The sequence below is a fragment of the Moschus berezovskii genome, chromosome 14 (assembly GCF_049115385.1).
Source record: "Moschus berezovskii isolate FMDL1 chromosome 14, NW_MosBer_1.0, whole genome shotgun sequence".
NCBI classification, from domain to species: Eukaryota; Metazoa; Chordata; class Mammalia; order Artiodactyla; family Moschidae; genus Moschus; species Moschus berezovskii.
This window is the reverse complement of record NC_142473.1, coordinates 35,964,395-35,982,515: the sequence shown is the minus strand read 5'-3', so window position 1 is coordinate 35,982,515 and position 18,121 is coordinate 35,964,395. Positions and strand designations below refer to the sequence as shown.

The 18,121-nt window shown below is 48.4% G+C and overlaps 1 protein-coding gene across 1 annotated transcript in view; it reads right to left on the bottom strand.

Annotated features, from left to right (window-relative positions):
- The window catches only part of TECTA (tectorin alpha), an 82,311-nt gene that overhangs the window by 51,572 nt on the left and 12,618 nt on the right, over positions 1-18,121 (bottom strand). The window contains exons 6-9 of the mRNA XM_088843023.1: positions 12,964-13,376; positions 6,381-6,951; positions 3,827-4,419; positions 1,949-2,522 (exon numbers count right to left, since the gene is read on the bottom strand). Coding sequence (XP_088699149.1) covers positions 1,949-2,522; positions 3,827-4,419; positions 6,381-6,951; positions 12,964-13,376 — 2,151 coding nt within the window. The remainder of the gene's footprint in view (positions 1-1,948; positions 2,523-3,826; positions 4,420-6,380; positions 6,952-12,963; positions 13,377-18,121) is intronic.

Here is an 18,121-nt window from a genome sequence, read left to right as displayed (position 1 = left end):
GTGACTGAGCATTAGCATGAGCAATAGGAAACACAAATAACTGAATAAAAAAAAAACAAAAAACAGGAATCCATGTGTCCATATTGATAAGATAAATGAAGGACTTCCCTGGAGGTTGAGTGATTAGGACTCCACGTTTCCAAAGCAAGGGGCATAGGTTTGACCCTTGGTCAGGGAGCTAGATCCCACAAGCTGCAAAATGTGCACCCTCAAAAGATAGATAGATGATTGACATAAATAAACAGCTGGATGGATGGATAAATGATAGATAGGTGACAGGCAGACAGAAGAGAAGCGAGGGCTCAGTAAAATAACAGCTGCTGACGGGTACTAGTGGAGGGAGTACAGGAGCTGGAAACCGTCAGCCTGTAATCATCAATCTGAAGATCAATACAAGCATGACATCGGTGGGCACTAAATTGAGTAGGGGGACCCAGGACAAGCAGGGACCACATGCTCTTAAAGTATTTCCCCACAGAGTGGTCATTAGCTGCATGGGAGAAACCCCATAGTGACCCAGAGTGAAGACATTTGACAACTCCTGACCAGGGGATCAACATGCCCATCCCTAATGAGAGGAGGCTCTACACAGTGTGCCACCCATGTGACCTGTTACCAGGAGGAAAACGCATCTCCTAAGCAGGAAGCTTGGTGCAATGTACAGTGTTACCCCATCATGGAGACACATCCAACCCAAATGGGGGGACATTCTATTTCAAAAGGGGGGGAAGACTCTATTCTTTAAAAATGACAAGATCATTAGAGACAAAGAAAGCTAAAGAATTGTTCCAGGTTTAAGGGGACCAAAGAGACATGACAGCTAAATGCCATGTGGGATCCTAAGACTAGATCTGTATTGAGAGAGGACTAAAGCCATAAAGGACATTACTGGATCAACTGGCAAAATTGAAATATAGATGTTAAGTTATCGCATCAATGTTAAGTTTCCTAAGGTCAGTAACTGTACTATGGTATGAATGAGTGTCTTGATTCTAAGGAAATACAGACTTATGTATTTAGGGGCAAAGGGATATGATCTCTGCAACTTCTTTTCAAACAGAGAGACCGTGAGAAGGAATGACAAGGCCAGTGGGGCAAAATGCAAGCAGTAGATTCATCTGGGTGAAAGTTATATAGATAGGCTTGTACCTTCCCTGTAACTTTCAAGGTATTTCAAAGTAAAAAGTTAAATAGGAAGAAATACAATGGGAGAGAGATAATCAGATATGAGGGATGGAATTCTCAACGGTGGAGCTGGTCTTGGTGAGGTCTGACCTTCTTGGTAGGGAAGAGATATGGAGATGTAGTCCAGGTGGGTCAGCCCCGGTTCCAGGCCTGGGTCCCACCTCCTCAGCCACCCCTCCTTCTACCTTTCCACTTACTCCTCCCTCTGGGCTCCCCCACTGCCGAGGAGGTTCTCTATCTCCTCTTTCCAGCAATTATTCTAATTACTACCAGTAGTGCCAAGAGGGGTGAGATATTCTGGGGACAAAATGGAAAACCAGCTACATGGGGCTCTTCGTAACCATTGTCAAGTTGTCCTTGGGAATAGGGCTAATCTCTACTTGGCAGAAGATACCCCGACTGATCACATTCTGTTGAAATGAATGGGGTCCTGCTGCCAACAGAGAAGGGACCCACTGAGCTGTCACAAAGATTTCTGGTGCTTTGACATGATGTGTCTCCTCCACTAGATAAAACCAAGGGTCAAGAGCTAACTGTTCTACAGCAAAGAGGGACTGTGTGAAGAGAAACAAAAATAAAGGTGAGAAACAGTCTGGTCTGGGGGGACAGGCCTTCCAGAGGACACCCAGGGAACCTCTGCAAGGTAATTAGATTGCCTTTGAGTGTGGGATTCCACCAGGAAGAGAAGATCCAATGGGCTGTCTCAGCTCTTGCCCCGCCCGTCATCCCGGCCGGCCTCCCCCATAACCCAGCCCCAACTCACGGCAGAAGTCGTGGGTTCTCCAGGGGCCCACCTCCACATCGGCGTTCTTGCAGGCACTTGCGTACCGGGCCACGGAGTCACAGAGCTCCGACTCGTTGCCCCCGCTCTGACACAGGCGGAAGAGGCAGGTGCGGTAGTAGGCGGTGACGTTGACCACGTTGTGACACTCCAGGAAGGAGCTGTTGGAGGGGTCGTTGATGATGCCGCACCTGGAACGGCTGCGGTAGAACTTCAGCAGTTCCGAGTCGTTGTTGCAGGCCTTCAGCAGGTCCCCGCACTCCCCGTTGCAGATCTCCTCAAAAGTGGTCCAGCTCTCCAGGAACACTGCCAGGTTGTCCGTGCACTTGCCAGTGGGGAGACAGAACTCATCGCTGGCATTGGCGTTGAAGAAGCCGCACAGGCCCCCCGTGCAGTTGAAGTAGGCCGTGGAGAGTCGGATGTAGAGCAGACCCACATCTGAGTACTGCACGGTCAGCACACCCTTGGACTCCACTGTCGTGCTGTTTTTGTTTCGATAGATTTCCAGCTTCCCCGAAGGATGGAAAAAAGGCAGTTCCACTTCCTGACCATTCACCTGAAAAATTAAATCACTGTCATTCATCCCAGATACGCACAGAATGCCCACAGTTTCCTAGGCTGTGAATAAAGATGTGGTTCTGCCCCATGACTAGCCCTTGGAAAAATGTCGAGAAGCTGACAGTCTGTGGAAACCACACAGATGTCAACTGTTTTTTCATGGGCATCTTTGCTGCTTTTTTCCCAGGCTCCTCTGATCCAACACATTTGCTGTCTGTGTGTGTGTGTGTGTGTGTGTGTGTGTGTGTGAGACCCTGAGCTAGTTCCAAACATTGAAGTATGACCAACAGTCATTGTAGATATGTGACTTACTCCTGCCCCCGACCTCCTACCTCCTTCCTCTCCTTTCCTCGCTCTTCAAATCTTACTCTTCCTGTGTCTCAGCCCCTTGGAAGCACATGGTATATATATCTAATTATCCAGCTGTCCATCTGCCTATCTACCTAACACTAGTTCAATAAATTAATTTCTGCCAGCATGTCAGTGGGAATAAAAACACAGCCCTTTCAGTTTGTGGATGGATGTTTTATTTACTGCATTGACTTTTGCTTTCTAGATTAGATGTCATGTGATATTATGAAATGCATGTACTACAGGAAGGAGGGTGAACTGCCTCTCCCCCAGCCTCCCTCATCTCAGTTCTGCCACCACCCAGTTGTCAGACCCAGGGCCCTCACTTAGCCTTTTTGGGATTCTCCTATGAAAATGAGGAGTTGCACTAGATGATTTCCAAAAATTCCCTCTAGAACTAATTATCTACGAGCCTGTATGTGTAGTATTGGGTATTTTAGACCAGAACAGAGGGACGGGAGGCACCATGGCAGGCACCCTAGTGTCACATCGATTTCCATCTATAAATAGAAGATCCAGCATCGTACAGGGTAAAAAGCACAGACTCTGGAGCCAGCTGACCCAGCCTTGAATCTCATTTTAGGGCTGTGTGTCTTTGGGGAAATCACTTAACCTCTCTGTGCGTCAGTTTTCTCATCTGTAAAATGAGAACAATGTTATCTATGGCCTGGGATGAAATGCCATACTGCTTAGGATAGTGCTTGGCACATAGTAGGCGTCCTGTAAGCATTTGCTATTCTGAGGAGCTGCTCCTCTCATTTGAGGAATCCCAGCTTCACTCCATGTCTCCATTTGATGCATACTTGGTGCTGACAGTTTGAAAGCTCTCCCATTTCAGAGTCATTGCAGTCCTAGAATCCGCTCACGGTCAGAGGCATCGAGGCAAGCCTAGAGAACACGGCTCCACCGCAGGACTCATCGGAAAACTCTCCAAGGCCACAGGAGTCTTACCTTGACCTCCGAGGCCCCGAGGCCACCTATCTTGACCTCTTGGTCGGCCACCAGGATCCGGACGCCCCGCAGCCAGGCGGGCCCTGCCTCAGGCTTCTTCTTGTTGATGTCGATTTCCAAGTACTCCGGCCGCTCCGGGCAGGTCTTGAGGAGCGTGTAGGAGAACTCAGCGGGGAAGGTGTAGGCAGCGCCGTCGAAGGTGTGCAGTACCTGGCTCTGGCTGAGCAGGCACACGGTCTCCCGCTTGGGGAAGCAGCCCTGATAGCCGTCCTCCACGGCGCACACCTCCCCGCCGCGGCACGTCTTGTTGAAGCAGTACACGTCGCCGCCCTCCTCGCACAGGCACTGCACCGTGCAGTTGGCCGTGGCCCAGAAGAACTCGCCCATGGCGTAGTAGTGGCCGTCGAAGTCACAGCCGCACTTGTGCAGCGGGACGCACTGGCTGGTGCTGAGGACAAAGCCTTCGTTGCACTCGCAGCCCTCCGTGCAGGGCGTGACGCAGTTCTGCGAGGCCGTCAGATCCGAGCACGTGTCTGGGCAGCTGCTGGTGCACACGGAGTAGTGGCTGAAGCTCGGGCACTGCACGGTAGACACTGCCGCGGGGGAGAGGAGAGAGTGTGACAAGGTGAATGACCCGGGGACTTAACCGGCCAGATCCACCACGCATGGGGGGCGAGGGGGGGTGCCTGGAGGAAGAACGCCCTTTCTGGGCCGGTTGGTTCCTGGAGGAGGGTCTGGCCGGCACTCTCTGGGGAAAGGGAGACTGGAGGTTGTGTCTACAGTGCTCAACTCCTTTGGTAGTAACTACTGAACAGCGAGATGGATTAGAACCTCATTTGATCATCTTGGAAGAAAGATGGAAGAAAAAGAAAGATGCAAGAAAGACTGGAAGAAAACTTCAGGTTAGTAATCTTAACTAGATTTGACCGATTATTCAATACAGGTTTAGTATTGGGTGATCTACAACCAGGGAGATGGTGTAAGATATTCAGCTGATGGGCGTATAAGTTGGTCTGATTTTAAAGAGCACGACCCATCCTTAGAAGGAAATAAATCCAACTTGCAGGAGAAATGAAAAAGGTAACTCTTAGAGGAGGAATTTGAAAAAGTGAATTTTTCTAACAGGGACCAAAGGAGATGGCAGATGAATTCTCTGGGATTTGAAAAATAAGAAAGAACCTTGGCTATCTGAAAAGAACCTGTGTGCCTGTTCCCCCAGGAGACTAGATTGGAACTAGATGCCTTCCAAAGGCCCTTCTTGCCTTGGAAGCATTCAATTCTTATTTTAAGAACATCTGACTCTGGTTTGGGTCTGGTTGAATCCAACAGGCAGGTGCTCTAGAGCCTGGTAGACTAGTTCTCCGAATTAAATCTAATTCATCTCACTGAAGTGAAAGAGAGAGAGAGTAATGTGGTGGGTAGGAAAGCAGTACCACTAGAAAAAATTAGCCACGATAAGCAAAAATTTAGGCAATTGGATGCTCTTAGATTATACAAGGATTAAAGGGAAGTCATAGTCAGTCTCAGCTTGAATCAGCATTTGGATACTTCAGGCATTATAGAGGCTGGCCACTCCCCAGAGCAAAAAACAAAACTTAAATATATTGTCTTTTAATAGCTTGATTACTTCTGAAAGAATTGATTCTGATGCATATTAATTTCTACGAAGCCAATTTAAACTGGTAGAAAAAAAATTGCCCTCTGGCCTCGGAACTGAAAGAAACTTAAAAAATTTCACCTCCATAATAGCACTCTCAAATGCATGGGGTATAATTTTCTATTTACTCTTGTGGAGAAAACCAAGGACTAGGAAAGAAACAAAGTTCCAACAGGTGATTTGGTTTTTTTGTTTGTTGGTTTTTAACATTTACATTACTAGGAAGAGTAGTTATTGAGAGAAAGTTGCATAGGAGGAAACCATAAAACAGCTAAATGGTTCCAAACACTCAATCCGGAAGTGTAATTCCAAGGGGACAGGTGGGTTTCCCACACTGTCGGGGCTTTTCCTCACCACCCAGCATTTTAGAAAGCCTCTACCTGCTCTGTCTACTGCCCCTTCTGTGACCAGCTGAAATGCTCCAAAGCAAGAGTCATGGAACTTGGAGGGACTGCAGTGAAGAAGAAAGAGCCAAGGACAAAAATGCCATGGGTTCTACATAAGTATCTGGGTGGTGCATTCTTTTCCCCAAATCTGGTCTTGATTCCCCAGGCCAGCGCCCACATTTCTGCAGTGGCCTCGGAGATAGACACCTCCAGCTTGGACCACCCCCCTCAACCTTGCCTTGGTCACTACTTCTAATGGCCCTACTCTGGCCACACATTCCGTGTGTCCAGACCACAGATGCTCATTAGTGGTTTCTTGTTTTCTGATCACCATTTTGGCTGGGGAGAAAGGTCATGATTATCGTTCATTGTTTATCATTTGTGATACTTCAACCTCACCCTGACCCTCAGGTAATGTGTCTTAACAGGGAGCTCTCTGAGGAACCCGGAAATCCTCTCCCAGCCCCCCTGCACACGAGCGGCTTTCCGTGTGGACAGGATGCCAGCTTACCACACCCAGTCTGGATGCGCCAGTCTCCAATCGGAATGCCCAAGCCTTGGCACACAAGGGCATAGGCCTGGATGGCCTGACACAGGAGGGTCCCGTTGTCCCTCACACTGCACAAGTCGTACACGCAGCTGTGCACGAAGGCCGTGGGGTCCATAACGGTGCCACACTCCCACAGGGGGCCGTCCGTCCTGTTGAGGAAGCCACAGTAGTCGGGACCAAAGTAGAGGGCCTCGGTGGCCGTGTCGCACTGAGTGCAGTTGTCCACGCAGCCCGAGTCGCACTTCCACTCGGTGTGGTAGACCCGCCAGCTCTCTCCCAGGTCCAGGACTGACATGGCCGGCCTGCCGTCAGGGCGCAGGAAGTCATCCAGGGGGTTTTTGTTGTAGTTCCCGCAGAGTCCGCACGTGGAGTTGATGTAGGAGCCTGGGATGGAGATGGAGGCGTAGTGCTGGCCGTCAAATGTCACTAAGAGCCCAAAATCCGTTTCCACGGCAGTAGACATGCCACTTTGGTAGATTTTCACCGCCCCCAATTCTAAGGTGACGGGCAAAGAAGCCACTAGGTCATTAACCTGCCAACAACAGCAATAGTGAAAAGGCAGGTGAGCAGAGGCCAGGGTAGCGGGTCCAGCCGAGGTCAGAAAAAGGAGGAGGAGCAACTCAGCGCCCCAGAGTGCATGGCCCCCAAGCTGCTCAGGCACTGCAGGGTGGGGCTTGCCTTCCAGGAAGGCGGAGGCCCCCAGGACCCTTGAGAGCAGGCTGGCATTTGAGTTGTGACAGATATGCATTGCTTAGTGCCACTCTAAACCCCTCTGGGGACCAGGTGGTGGTCAACACTTCCTACCTGGCTCTCAAGGCACGTGTGCATGCTCAGTCATGTCCGACTCTTTCCAACCCGGTAGACTATAGCCCACCAGGCTCCTCTGTCCATGGGATTTTCCAGGCAAGAATACTGGAGTGGGTTGCTATTTCCTCCTCCAGGGGGTCTTCCTGACCCAGGGATCGAACCCATGTCTCCTGTATCTCCTGCATGGGCGGGCAGATTCTTTACCACTGCATCCCTTGGGAAGCCTGGCTTTCAGGCCAGCTTCAAGTCTTTTCTTGAAAGACTAGTTACCTGGCTTTTCCTCTTTTCTCCTCGAAATCCATTCTTTAAGTCTCAGCTCAAGTCACATACTTTCCATGATCCCTGTGCTGCCCTTGGAACCCCTGGACACTCCTCCCAGCAGGCAGGGGCACTATAAACCATCCCACACCATCAAGCTTGAGGCTGCCCTGGTGTTATTCTCTGAGTATGTCACCCTGTCACTTCCTGATACCAGGACATTCTCACATCATCATTCAACACAACAAATTTGAACACCTGCTAGGTACCAAGCACTATGTTAGGTGTTGAGAAAAAAAAATTTAAAACAAGTAATTGTCCATGCCCCTGATGAATTCTTGGTCTACTGAGGAAGAGAGACACAAATATCAATTATTTTAATGTTCCAGTTAAAATATGCATTCATAGGTGATGCAGTGATGCAGTGGGAGAAGGGTACCTGACCATTGATCCAGCCTGGGGAGGGGGCATTCATATCAGCTTTTTAGGGGCAATCAAGTCTGACCTGAGTCTTCAGAGATAAACAGAAGTGGCTGAAGGAAGAGTAGGGGTTAGAGAATTCCAGGACAAGAGGATGAAGTTGCACAGTTAGATAGCGCTACATGAATATGAGGATAGTCATCGGGTGTTGCTGGACTGCAGAGGGAAGGGGTGGCTGGAGAGGAAGGTGGAGACACAAGCAGGGTCTGTTCATTCACAGATGTTGCCAACATAGCCCTTTCTATGTGTCCAGCTCTGTTCTAAGAGTTGGGGACAAAAATATGCTTCTTGGAACATCTGTTTCCCTTCAGGAGACCAACAACAAACAAAACCAATAAGGAAAATAGGTGACAACACCAGGAAAGTGTTTTGCAGGAAAATAAAGCTGGGAATTTGGGTCCAAAGTGCTAGAGAGTTTTCAATTTTAAATAGGAGGGTCAGGGAAGGCCCTGCAGGGAAGGAGTCCTTTGAGATGAGGAGGAGTCCATGCCATTACCTGGGGTGAGAGTGGCTTGGGCAGAGTACAGTCAGGCCCTAGGGTGGAGCATGCTGGGCACACTGGGGACACATGGGCCATGTGGCTGGATTGGAGAGCCAGGAGAGGGCAGTGGTCAGTGAGGTCAGAGAGATAAGAGCAGCCAGAACAGGCAGGGCCTTGTTGGCCATTGTAAAGACTTTGGCTGTGACTCTGAGGGAAGCCGAGAGGGCATGCAGAGCAAAAGATGGACAAGATCTGACTTCCGTTTTGGGAGAATTGCTTTGGCTTCTGTGTTGGGAACAGATCTCAGAAGAAAAGTCTGTTTTTAAGACAAAACAAAACTCCACTAAAACAAAAAAACAACTTGGATTTCTCTTCTGTAGCAAGAGCTCTGAAAAGTTTTAAGCAAGGGAATGACATGGTCAGACTTGCATTTGAGGAAGTCCAGTCTGGCCAGTGGCAAGGGTGTATTGAAGTAGGTAGAGATGGCGTGCTTGCTCAGTAGCTCAGTTGAGTCCTACTCTTTGCGACCCTATGGACTGTAGCCCGCCAGGCTCCTCTGTCCATGGGATTTTCCAGGCAAGAATACTGGAGTGGGTTGCCATTTCCTTCTCCCAGGGGATCTTCCCAACCCAGGGATTGAACCCACGTCTCTTGCAGGTGGATTCTTTACCGTTGAGCCACCTGGGAAGCCGAAGTGGAGATTAAAAACAGAGAAACCAGGCAGGTAACTGGTGTTGGAGGCCAGGGGCAATGGAGGGCAAGGCCTGCCCTGTCCACAGACGTGGAGAAGGGCCAGCTGGTGGAGGATACTCCACAGGGCCTGGCGCTTTTTGCAGGGTGTGTGCGGGGGGGTAGAGGTGGGGGAGGTGAGAAATGGGCAAAGAATCAAGAGTGAATCCCATGAGTAAGTGGCTTGATAAGCCTTCAGTAGAGTTTGTTTTCTTCTTTCTCACACTTACCCTGCCTGCACCTCTGGACATCACTTTCTGAGGGCTGGGATAGAAGGTTAGTCCTAGAACAGTCCAGGGTGGGCTGACTGTAACTGCTTGTCCAGGCTGCCCTGACCTGTCCTGGCCTCTGGTACATGGAAACACCAAGGGTCTTTAGTGCCACATTGCTGCTACTCTCTGGGTTGTCTAGGGTTTGAGACAACAAACTGACTGAGCATTGCTCCCAAGGTTTACTATGCCAATGCCAATTGCAATTCTCTGTCCCTAGAGATTAGTAAGACTTAATGGGGGGAGGGGACAAAAAAAAAAAAAAAAACAGGCTTGAGATGTAAGCCATCCGATGAGAGTTAGAAATAGGAAAAAAATCCCCTAGAGTTGACTGATTCATCCTTATCTCCCAGGTAGCAAGTTAGCCTGCAAAGATGAGAAGAGCCACGCTCTAAGGGAGGTCACCCAGCAAGAGCGCTGGGTGATTATTGTGTATTGTTCTGTGCTGAGATGTAGGGGGGGACATCTTCTCCAAGGTGGTATAATTGTAAATGCCAAATACCTCCCTCGCTGAATGTCCTCCTCTCCTCTCACTCAGCTCCTGCTAAAAAAAGGACAGTTGTTGCGTCTCAGAGCAGAAGCCACAGAGTGGGGGCTGTGCCTGGATGTTGCTACTGCCCTCCTGGTTTCTCTGCAGCTGATCGTGTCCACTCAGAACGCCTGTGTCCCCATGCTGACATTGTTGCCCAAGGTATTCTTCCTGACATAAGTGGTCATTGCGCCCCTTTCCTCTCTCATACTTGTCCCAGTTTCAAGCACATGTTAGAGTCCTATGCTTGTGCCCCACAGAGCTCAGGGTAGGAGCTCAGGGGACTCTTACCATCACATGGCTTCTTATTTCATTCCTGGTGTCCCAGTCGTCAGCTTCCGAGGAGCCAATGTTGATGAGTCTCCCTATTTGTATCTCTTCCTTTCCCTGTGTTCCAGGCAACCCTCCCCCACAACTATATTTCTCCCAGAAGAGGAGTGAGAAATAGCATCATAGAAGGACAGGTCTTAGAATGAGAAAAGATTTTGGTGGGAATGGCAGTGTGGGAACAAGTGTGTATTGAGTGCCTACTGTGTGCCAGGCTCTGTACCAGCTGTCACACATGTGGCTGTCCTATTTCATCCTCAGAAAAATCTAATAAGGTCTTTATAATCTCCCTGCTTTGCAGATGGAGAAACTGAGGTTCGAGGCTTGCATAATTTGTGGGTGACAGGACCCTCCCACTTTTCCACTGTTCCCTGCTGCCTCTGTCTGGGGCTAAATAGAGGGAATCAAGTCCAAATGATAGCCAAGAGCCCTGCCTTCCAGACACAACACAATGACCCCATTTTATAGATGGACATAGTGAGGTTCAAAGAGGCCTGTCGGCTGGCGTGGTGGCACCGGGCTTGGGTAGATCTGGCCTCAGAGTCTGATCTCTTTGTCACCATGAGCTACTTGGCATTGGCCCTCCTTTCCCTGGTGCACCCTAAACTACTCAGTTGTATCTGAGGGAGAAAGATGAAAACTGATAAGTATTAGCTAGAAGGAGACATTTTCTATATATGGGTGCTAGCTGGTGTTGTTTTTTTTTTTTTGCCCCTATTAACATATACAATCCTAAATTGTTTATTTTGTCACTTAAGAACATTTCAAAGGGGGAAAATGCATATTCAGAACCCAGTTCCTAACCCCAGCATATGGAGAAAGGCAATCCGTTCCTAAGATCTGTTTGCCGGCCTGGCCTGTCTGGAAGTTGGCTGCCTTGCAGGCAAATCAGGCTCCTTCTTGCCTCACACCCCCTCCTGGCCTGTCCCCACGTCACCCTGGGTGGGGGCTCTGCCATCCACGGAGCCTCCCTCCCCCGGCAGAGCAGGTGTATTCAGAGACACTTGGAAGCCATTTGGCAAAAGGAAAAGGGAGCCATTGTTCGCTTGCAGTTGGAATCACATAACCTTTTCTTTCTGAAACATTTACATTCATATCCACACCTCCCTGTCGCTACAGAAAATTGAGGAATCTGTGCCCTCCGCTCGGACGATGGAAGAGAGCCACGCAAAATTAGCAGAGCTGCTGGGCCTGAAAGCACTGGCGGTGTCCCTTTCCTTCTAAAAAAAAATAAAAAAGGAGTCTGACTGTGAGGGGAAAAGAATTTTTAATCAAAATGGAAAATAGGAATAAAGCATGAAGCTTTCTTTTTCAACTATAGATATTGTACACATGATCCCCACAAGACGAGGGGGTAGGGGAGAGCTAGTGAGCATTTTTCTAGCTGGAAATGTTAGCATCTATCCGCAAGGACAAATGTCCTGCTCGACAGCACAAGAGAAATTTAAAAGGGAAAAATCTCCAAACTTCCGCAGTCGAATTCTTACCTTTGATTTGATTTACAGAGCTGTCTCTAGGGAGACTAACCAAATAACAAGCAAATTGGCATTTCAACCACAGTAATAGCCCACTTTTCTAATTATGACACTGATACGCTGCACAGACCTAGGAAGGGCAGAGCCAGAAAATGTGGTTAGTTCCTTGGTCCTGCCTTTTGTTGGGCACATTGCATCAATTAAAACTACAAAACGTATTTTAAAATAAAAAGAAAGACCTCCTTGTGTTGGCATCCGTTCTGGTTTGTAATCTCTGTGATGACCTCCGTGCTTGGGGATTAAGGACTCCATGGGGTTGCAGCAATCAGCCCCTTGTGGTCCTGGTTATTACTGCTTGAATAAATACACGGCTGCCACAGTGTCTTCCTTAACATCATGAAAACTGGGGCCTCCACAAATTGAGTAATTGCTAGTGGCTTTTTGTTCTCTCTCTTTTGTCAGTGCCCTGTCCTGACATCCAGGTGGATGGGGACGAGACTCATTTGCATAGGTTAAACGAATGAAACCGAACCAAACCATAGAGACCCATGTTCTCTCACATTCCAAGCAGGAGTGGGGGGGGGGGTGTTAAAGGAACATTTGGGCAATTACTGTAACTTTCCATCCAGATTTCACTAAAGAAGTCACCCAGCCCACTCTAGCTGCCTGGACAGACAGTGCCTGTGGACACGCCAGTCAATTTAGGGGTTTCTCTGAGAATGAAGCCACAGCTCTTTGGCAAACAGAATGAGTGGGTGGGGTGAGGATTATTAATCAAAGACTGTAGTGAATTATGGCTTTGTATGTTGTGTTTACATTGACTCCAGGGCATGGCCATGTGGCTGCCACTGTTTCAAGCTAGGTCTATGAGAAACTAAATTTACCTCTGTTCCCAGTTACTTCTGAGGATGTACATGTGCATGTGAGTGTGTGTGTGTGAGGGAACTAAGAACCTAAATGTACATTAAGATACCCAGCAGATAGATGTGTCCAAGAGAAAGCTTAGCTCTTGCACAAACAGACTTTAGCCTCATGAACAATTTTACAAGATATCTGCAAGGCAGGAAAAGCCATGCAAGTCTTTGATACCAACAGCAAACAGCAGAACCAGTAGATCTGGGAAGGTCTTCCCCAGGATGAAGCATCTCCAGCTTCCCCATCTCCCCATGGAGGATGGAGAGGGTCTCACCTTGACTTTTCCATAGCTTCCTTTGGGGATGAGAATCTTGTAGCCATTCACCTCCACTGAGAGCTCCTTCACCCAGGAGACGGCTGAGCCCCCCCGGTGTTCATTCTTGGCCTCCACGCTGAAGAAGGGGAGGCTGGACGTCTGCAAACACTGTCGGGCCAATAGGTAGGCACAAGAGCCTTGGAAGTGGAAGAGGAAGCCATCGAACGTGTGGTAGTGCGGCTCCCCGAACACCACACACGTGCTGGTCTCCACCGGGCTGCAGTAGAAGAATTTGCCTTTGGGTTCACACACCTCGTAGGGGCTGCAGGAGGCATCCTGGCAGTAGATCTCATTGTTGAAATCCAGACAGCGGCACTTGATGGTGCAGTTCAGGTCATCCCAGAACACCTCCCCTCGCCGAAGGAACTGTCCTGGGGAGTAAGGACAGCAGAACTAACATTTATTGAGCATTTACCTTCTATGCCGGGCATTGGGCTAAAAGCTTTACTAGCCTTATACCATTTAACCCATAACAGAAACCCCTGTTAGATACGAAGTGCTGCCCTCTGTTGTCAAGTGAGGAAACTTGAGGCTGAAGAGAAGTTAGATGATTCATCTCAATCATTTAGCAATTCAATGGCGAAGCTGGGATTCCAAGCCAAATGTGTGTGAATCCAGCCTAAGCTCTTGGCAACACTGTCTCCGCAGCTGGTGAGCACACTCTCATTCAAGGAAAGACACGTTGTTTCACTCCGCGGAAAAGGCCAGGACACACAGCTGCCCTTGCCTTCCTTTTGACATTAAGAGGAAGGGTGTTCAGAAAGAAGGCCCAGCCCCCTCAGGTAACTCTGCAACACTGTTGGTTCATTTGCCAGTGGGTTCTTTCATTCACTCATCCGCTCATTCAACAAGCAGTTGTTGGGGACTCAGTATGAAATGGAGCAGAACCGTATGGTCCTTGCCCTCAGTCCACCATGTCTCCTGCCTGCCTTTTGTCTGTGGAAAACTTCAGTCAAAGAATGAGTTTAATCAGAGAAGTGAGAAATGTGGAAACAAAGGAAAACAGTCAAAGGAGACTAAATAATAAAAATGTAGTCATTAAGCATAATCAAAGACCTTTAGTTCTTTCTCAAGGGCTATAGAGAGTTGGACTGTGAAGAAGGCTGATCGCCGAAAAATCGATGCTTTTGAACTGTGGTGTTGGAGAAGACTCTTGAGAGTCCCTTATACTGCAAGGAGATCCAACCAGTCCATTCTAGAGGAGATCAATCCTGGATGTTCATTGGAGGGACTGATGCTAAAGCTGAAGCTGCAATACTTTGGCCACCTCATGCGACGAGTTGACTCACTGGAAAAGACTCTGATGCTGGGAAAGGTTGGGGGCGGGAGGAGAAGGGGACGACTGAGAATGAGATGGCTGGATGGCATCACCGACTCTGTGGACATGAGTTTGAGTGAACTCCGGGAGTTGGTGATGGACAGGGAGGCCTGGCATGCTGTGATTCATGGGGTCACAGAGAGTCGGACACGACTGAGCGACTGAACTGAACTGATAGATAGTATTCTGAATCATATCCTGTGAGCTGTCTTATAGATACTAAAACAGCAGTGGAAAAATTAACTACATGGTGACCAGACTGTACCCAGGACATGAGCTGCCACAATTCCAAGAACTGACCACAAAGAAATGCGAACAAATGGACCCTGGAACTGAAGATTTACTGTACCTAAAACAATCAAGATGATGCTGGTCAGACCACTGATGACCAATTTGAAGATGACTGTTAGGATGACCCCCCACCCCCGACCGACTCTGTCTATAAGAGCTCTCACCCCCTGCTTGTCGGCAGCAGGGAGTGGGGGAATCAGTCTTTGGACAGATGTCCGTCATCCTCCCCCCTCCCCCAAGTTGCTGGCATCTGAAATAAAGCAAACTTTCCTTTCTACCAACCTGGCCTATCTATTGGCTTTTGAGCAGTGAGCAGCCAGACACACATATACATATCTTTCGGCAACAAGTAGGTGCCAGAAAAGAATCAGGAGTCAGATCCGCAAAATTAAATCCCAGGCTCCCTGGGAAGATTCTGGAAAGGGCTGACCTCTAACTTGGCACCATCGTGGGCTCACAAATCCTGCAGACACTACTCAAGCAGAACTTACATCTACACGAGTCACCTTCTCCCCTCAGCTTTTTGCTCCATGCTCGGTCATGCACCTCTCTTTGCAACCCATGGACCATAGCCCACCAGGCTCCTCTGTCCGTGGGATTTCCAAGACTGGACTGGGTTGCCATTTCCTTCTCCAGAAGATCTTCCTGACCCACCCTCAGCCCTCTGTCTAAGTCTAGCCCTCCTCACTCTTTATCCACTGGACAGAACTTCTTGACAAAATCTGGGTCAGGAGGAGAATGAGGTGGGGAGGGGAATGGTTCTAAGCAATGTGCTAATTTTTTTTCTAGTTTTTTAAAAAAATTAATAAACTTTATTTTCTGAGCAGTTTTAAGTTCACAGAAAAATTGAGTGCAAAGTACTGATAGTTTCCATATACTTCCCGTCCTGACACAACTGGGAAGTGCTGATTTTTAAAAATACTTACTTCTCTCTATTTGGAAGGTGCTCAGTCTTTAAAACCATTTCCCTAAATGAATGATTTCCCCCCACCAAAACCCTTGAAATCTGCCAGTTCTTCATATCAACCTTCAGTGGACATGGAATCACCTCTGGGCTCGGGGTTGTGATCCAGTCCTCGGTCAGGGGTTGGAGTCAAAAGAACCACGCAGTGGTCACAAGTCTGCCATCCACTGCCAAGACCGCCGCCCTAACTTCCTCCTGACTCAGTGCTCCACCCTGGAGAAAGTGGACAAGACTATGTTCTCATCTCTGCCTCCTGGGGAACAGAGACACTAGAAAAAACTGGCACAGGTTGATAAGGTAGAAGCATCTGTACACTGAGAATGTCTGAAAAGGAAAATGTCAAAGATGCAATGTTAAGGATAAACAATATCATACGCCAGGAATAACTATAGTTTGAAACTGTAGTTGGAAAAGATTTTTCAAATTTTTATAAAACTGAATACCTAGGGACTTCACTGGTGGGTCAGTGGTGAAGAATCCATCTTCGAATGCAGGGGACATGGGTTCAACCCCTAGTTGGTGAAGTAAGATCCCACATGCCGCAGAGCAACGGAGCCCATGCAGCTCAACCAGAGAGAAGGTCGTAAACTGCAATGAAAGATCCCACATTCTGCAACTGAGACCTGACTCTGTCCCCAAAATAAATAAATAAATAAAAATTTAAAAAACCCCGAATACCTAATGCAGAGCACAAGGCTACCAGGTGAGCCAGGCAGAGGGCAGGGCTGCCCTGGTGACAGTCCTTTCAGTATCTGCCCAACAGGAACAATTAGGTCTCAGCGGGCAGTTCTGTTTCATACCTGTTGGGAATAGGGCCCCCGAATGAGATAATAGACGTATTCACATTCCCAGTAGGTCATATGCATCAGCCTTGAAAACAGGCCCTTCCAACCTCAGTGCTCTTTGGCACTAACCCAGGCTGCATATATTGTAACAGCCTCCACTCGGTATAATTTCCAGTTTCTGCTTTCTCAGCCTTCCAATAAATGAGGGGGAAATGCCTTTGAATAGAGGAGGTTTGGACCAAAAGGTAGACTCTCTGAGATAATTTTGTTTGCAAAATGATGATATAATAAACCCGCTCTATGCAACACTTCCCCTGTTATCACCCAGGCCAAATCCCCATCTCATTAGATTGATATATGTCCAGTGGCACATTAAAATGCACAGCAGTCTGTATAAGGAGATTGGATTTGTCCTGTAGATGAAACCCACAGCCATCACTCAGTGGGAGAAAGAATGAAGTCAAAGTGAGGACTTTGTGCATGGCTGGCATCTGGCCAACCCCACAGCTCTGTGAGTCTGTAGTTTTCCATTATCACAGCATTTCACTCCCGGGACCCGAGGAGAGGCTGTCACCCAGCCCTTAGGTAGCTTGGCCACAGCCAGTCAGGTCTGTGACACTTGGACAAAGGGGAGAGGCATTGGGTAGGTCCCCAGCCTGGGCCACAAAGGGGAGACAGAGAATGGGACAGTGGTTTGGTGTCTTTCATAGACCTCAGATGAAGCTGTATTTACACTGTGTAAGGGAGGAGAGTGCAGTCTTTGAAATCCTGGTGAGTTTTGGAGCTAGGTTCAAAAGTCTGGTTTAATACTGGCTTAGCTCTAAGCATTTATTTGCTATTCAGAACATGGAGGACTTGACAGCGTCCACAGAGGCAAGGATGCCCAGGCAGGCCACCTTCACCAACGACCTTCCCTCAGAGCAAAGGCAGCAGTTTGATAAGTGTGACCACAGCACAGGGGATGGGGGCAGAGGGTGTGGGAATTTCAGGCCAGGTCACTATGAAAGTGAAAGTGCAAGTCGCTCAGTCATGTCTGACTCTTTGCAATCCCATGGACTATATAGTCCCTGGATTCTCCAGGCCAGAATCCTGCAGTGGGTAGCTGTTCCCTTCTCCAGGGGAACCTACCAACCCAGGGATCGAACTGAGGTCTCCCTCATTGGAGGAGGATTCTTTATCATCAGAGCTACAGGGAAGCCCAAGAATACTGGAGTGGGTAGCCTATCCCTTCTCCAGTGGATCTTCCTGACGGAGGAATCGAACTGGGGTCTCCAGGGAAATAGATGAGGAAACAGTGGAAACAGTGTCAGACTTTATTTTTGGGGCTCCAAAATTACTGCAGATGCTGATTGCAGCCATGAAATTAAAAGACGCTTACTCCTTGGAAGGAAAGTTATGACCAACCTAGATAGTATATTAAAAAGCAGAGACATTACTTTGCCAACCAAGGTCCATCTAGTCAAGGCTATGGTTTTTCCCATGGTCATGTATGGATGTGAGGGTTGGACTGTGAAGAAAGCTGATGCCGAAGAATTGATGCTTTTGAACTGTGGTGCTGGAGAAGACTCTTGAGAGTCCCTTGGACTGCAAGGAGATCCAACCAGTCCGTTCTAAAGGAGATCAATCCTGGGTGTTCATTGGAAGGACTGATGCTGAAGCTGAAACTCCAATACTTTGGCCACCTGATGAGACAAGTTGACTCACTGGAAAAGACTCTGATGCTGGGAGGGATTGGGGGCAGGAGGAGAAGGGGATGAC